Consider the following 3,971-nt stretch of genomic DNA (forward strand, 5'->3'; position numbering starts at 1 on the left):
CAACTAGGAAGCCACTCCTAAACACCATGTTCTGGTGAAAACGAAACTTAAGTATCACTTGGCAGGTCTTTCTCTCAGTGTGCTTGAGGTTGTGAGAGAAAGCAAACAAAATGGCAGAGGCAATTTTCAAGAAAGAAGAGGACTCCTTCATGTGTCCAGTCTGTCTAGATCTGCTGAAGGATCCAGTGACTATTCCCTGTGGACATAATTTCTGCAAGAGGTGCATTGAGGGCTGCTGGGATCAGGACGATCAGAGAGGAGTCTACAGCTGCCCCCTGTGCAAACGCACCTTCACTCCCAGACCTACACTCTACAAAAATACTCTGGTTGCTGAAATGGTGGAGACATTTTTGAAGACCAGAATCCAGGCTTCTTCTATTACTCCCTCTATTGCTGGACCTGGAGATGTGGAGTGTGACGTCTGCACTGGGAGAAAACTCAAAGCTCTGAAGTCATAGTTCTCCAATTGAGAAATCCATCGTTGTTCCACAGCTCTAAGACGCGCAGTCTTCAAATGGAGCAGCGGCTGGTGATCTGTAAAAACAGTGAATTTAGCACCCCACAAGAAGTCTCTAAACTTCTCCGTAATAGCCCATTTGAGGGCCACTAGTTCAAGCTTAAATGCACTGTAGTTAGAGTCATTCTTTTCCGCTGGGTGCAAACTACGACTTGCATAGGCAATTACATATTCCCTTCCTTGTTGTATCTGGGATAATACCGCCCCCAGCCCCGCCAGGCTAGCGTCTGTGTACAACCTGAAGGGGAGAGAAAAGTCTGCAAATGCTAATACAGGGGACTGAGTTAGTTTCTGTTTCAAAGTATCAAAAGCAGTTTGACATTCTGATGTCCATTCGATGGGTGCATTCTTCTTCTTTCCATACTTCGCAGTATTCTGTAAGAGAGTATTAAGAGGGCGGGCTATTTTAGCAAACCCCCCAATAAAACGTCGGTAATAACCAACGAATCCCAGAAAGGATCTCACTTGATGGACAGTAGAGGGGGTTTTCCACTGTTGTACGGCAGATGTCTTCTCCGGGTCTGGCCGCACACCCTCTGCATTCACTAGGTGTCCCAGGAATCTAACCTGCTTTTGGAAGAGTGCACATTTTTCTGGTTTCAACTTTAATCCAAAAGACCTCATCCTTTGGAACACTTCCTCCAGATGCTGCACGTGGGCTTCAAATGTGGGCGAGTACACAATTACATCATCAAGATAAATTAGTACAGTATCTAAGTTCAAATCCCCTAAGCACCTGTGCATAAGTCTTTGAAATGTGGCAGGACCATTACACAGACCGAAAGGCATCCTCTGAAATTCATAAAGCCCCATGGGTGTGGCAAATGCTGTTTTCTCTTTATCCTGCTCATCCACTTCCACTTGCCAATATCCCGCAGCTAAGTCCAACGTTGAATACCACTGTGCCTTTTTTAAATTGGTCAGGGCCTCCTCAATTCTGGGGAGGGGGTAAGCGTCTTTATGGGTAACTGAGTTTAATTTTCGATAATCCACACAAAAGCGAAGACTCCCCTCTTTCTTTTGAACTAAAACCACAGGCGCTGCCCATGGGCTACTGCTTTCCCGTATCACCCCTGTATTCAACATACCTTTAAGGAGGGACTGCATTTCCTTATACAGTGTGGGTGGAACAGGACGATATCGTTCGCGGACAGGTGCTGCATCTCCTGTGAGGATTGTGTGGCGAACCACATTTGTATGTCCATGATCATCCTCACCTAATGAGAACACATCTTGCCATTGCCGTAAAGAATGTTCCACCAGTCCCCGTTGTTCAGGGGTCAGTTCCACGCCCTGCTGGACCAGGCCTTGCAAAACCTCCTGCAGGGGTGGGGGGTCAAGGGTACTCACATGTCCAATGCGTACTTCCATTATTCCCGGGCTCACTTCCTCCAACGTCAGGTGGTTATCGCTCCTCACGTCTTCCGGGGAAATGGACGTCACAGTCGCCAATCTCTGATATTTCTGCAATGTAACTGGGAATGAATTCAGATTATACACCCGCAAAGGGATCCTCCCTTGTTGTACTACCCCAACACTATGTGCCACCATAATAGAGCCTTGTTGTTTAATAGGCTCTACTATACAAACTGTTTGTTGGCGAAACATAGCTGGAACTTTTGCCATCACATGAACCTGGGTTTGTGGAGGCACTGATACCGGGTGCCTGGACCCCAGGCGGGCAAAACCGGAAGTCTCCTTCTGGACCACCGCCACTCGATCACATATCTGGAGGGCTCCTTCCCAGGCTGTTCTAGAGTTCTGTTTTTCTTGCTCAGACAGAAAAGACAATTTAGCATTTGGATTTTTAAACAGTTCTTTCCAACAACACTCAATAATGTTCATACCCAGTATTGGTTCAAACTGTTGGTTGCCCTGCTTATCCTTAACCACCACCACCCCACGCTGAGGTAATTCAAGCTCACCCACTTTTATGTCCAGTAAGGCATAACCAAGATAAGGTATCTCTAATCCATTAACAGCTCGCAAGGCTAACTAAAGGAAGTTCCATTTTTACTGTTGGGGAGACTCCTGTAAAGGCTCTCTGGAATGAGAGTTACCTGAGATCCAGTGTCCATCAAACACTTGACAGTTACTCCATGCATATCAACTTCCACCCGTGGGCACGTGCCCACCACCTGGTTAAACTGAGCACTTTGTGGGCCTGCACTAGAAACTCCGGACACCTGACCCCTAGGGGCCGGAGGATCTAGTTTAAATCCACCTCCGCACGGGGGCAAAACCGGGCAATGTGCCCGCTCAGATGGCAATGCATGCAAATGGGTCGCCCCTGCTCATCCCACTGAAACCTAGGACGTCCACGCCTGTCCCCAGCCTGTTCTTCTGGTTGTGTCCTACTGTGGGTTACCTGGGGATCCCTGGTCCGACCAGAGGTGGTTTGGGGATAACGTCGTGTTTGCAAAGCAGGGTCTCGGGAATGGCTGCTGGACGATTGAAGTTCTTCCCGCAGGGCTCTCTGCATCTCCTTCATCTGCACGCGCATTTCCGATAGGAGTTCGGTCTTCAGTTCTATTTTCCAATCACTCTGAGGATCAGCTGTATGAGGTGGTTCCCCTCCACGTACTGCTGCACATGTTGGGGGATGCCATATGTTGCTCTGTCGATCACCTTCTACGTGAAGAGCTTCCTGACGAGCCTGTTCGAATGTGGTTACCTCATTCCTACGAATCATGCGGTTCAATTCTCTACGAAGTTCGGTATCCTGTAGGCCCATGGTAAATTGATCTCTTAGCACCTGCCCGGCCTCAGAGAAGACATCAGGGTCTCGGTCTTTCAGCCGCTGGAAGAGCTCTCGACACCGGAGGGAGAAGGCCCGCACTGATTCCCCTGGACGCTGTCTGCAATCAAAAAACATACCACGCAAGTGCGCTATGGGTGTATTATCACCATAAAGTCCATCGAGATATTTAAAAATAAGTGCTGGTGTAGACCTCTGTTCAGCTGCCAGTATAACTACTTCCCTTCTAGCCTCCCCATCCAAGGCTCCAATAATAAAGTCACTCTTTTGAACATTTGACCGGGATGGCATAGAGGACAACATAAACTTAACTTGAGCCTTCCATTCCCCATAGGATAACCCAGAATCTGCGCCTTTAAATCTCGGCACCCATGGGGAGCCTATGAAATAGGGGGACATACCAATCATATTGCCTTGCTGAGCTTGCTCTACTGGTGGCTCATGGCCCCCTTCTGCATCTTCCCCGTTCTGCATGGCTGACAAAGGGTGCTTCAAAACAGATCAAAAGATCCTGCCGGCTACGCCAAATGTCACAGGTTCAGTTTTAGTTCTTATCTTTATGCGGTACACTGTATTATTCAGTTAGTTTATCAATATCCTTTGGCTGTGAAGCACCCCTTCCCAAGATACAGACACGGATGCAGAAGTAGAAAAACAATAATCTTTATTTAATACATTAGCTAATAAACATGTAGA

At 47.7% G+C, this 3,971-nt stretch overlaps 1 protein-coding gene across 1 annotated transcript; it reads right to left on the reverse strand.

Moving 5' to 3' along the window:
* Positions 1–468: 468 nt before the first annotated feature.
* LOC116224478 lies at positions 469–3,733 on the reverse strand. Its single transcript, XM_042710320.1, has 5 exons — positions 3,708–3,733; positions 3,192–3,375; positions 2,886–3,008; positions 983–2,422; positions 469–534 (listed from the first exon to the last, which is right to left on the reverse strand). The coding sequence occupies exons 1-5, from the start codon at positions 3,731–3,733 to the stop codon at positions 511–513; spliced, it is 1,797 nt and encodes a 598-aa protein (XP_042566254.1). The 3' UTR covers positions 469–510.
* Positions 3,734–3,971: the final 238 nt, after the last annotated feature.

Source organism: Clupea harengus, chromosome 17, assembly GCF_900700415.2.
Source record: "Clupea harengus chromosome 17, Ch_v2.0.2, whole genome shotgun sequence".
Lineage (NCBI taxonomy): Eukaryota > Metazoa > Chordata > Actinopteri > Clupeiformes > Clupeidae > Clupea > Clupea harengus.

Excerpts from the sequence above, each read along its gene's own strand:
- LOC116224478 (XM_042710320.1), bottom strand. The coding sequence starts at position 3,733 with ATGCAGAAGGGGGCCATGAGCCACCA. Across the intron at positions 2,423-2,885 it reads GTCGGACCAGGGATCCCCAG|CGTGGGGTGGTGGTGGTTAA; the intron begins GTAACCCACAGT and ends GAATTACCTCAG. Across the intron at positions 535-982 it reads CCCCCTCTACTGTCCATCAA|ATCACCAGCCGCTGCTCCAT; the intron begins GTGAGATCCTTT and ends CTGTTTTTACAG.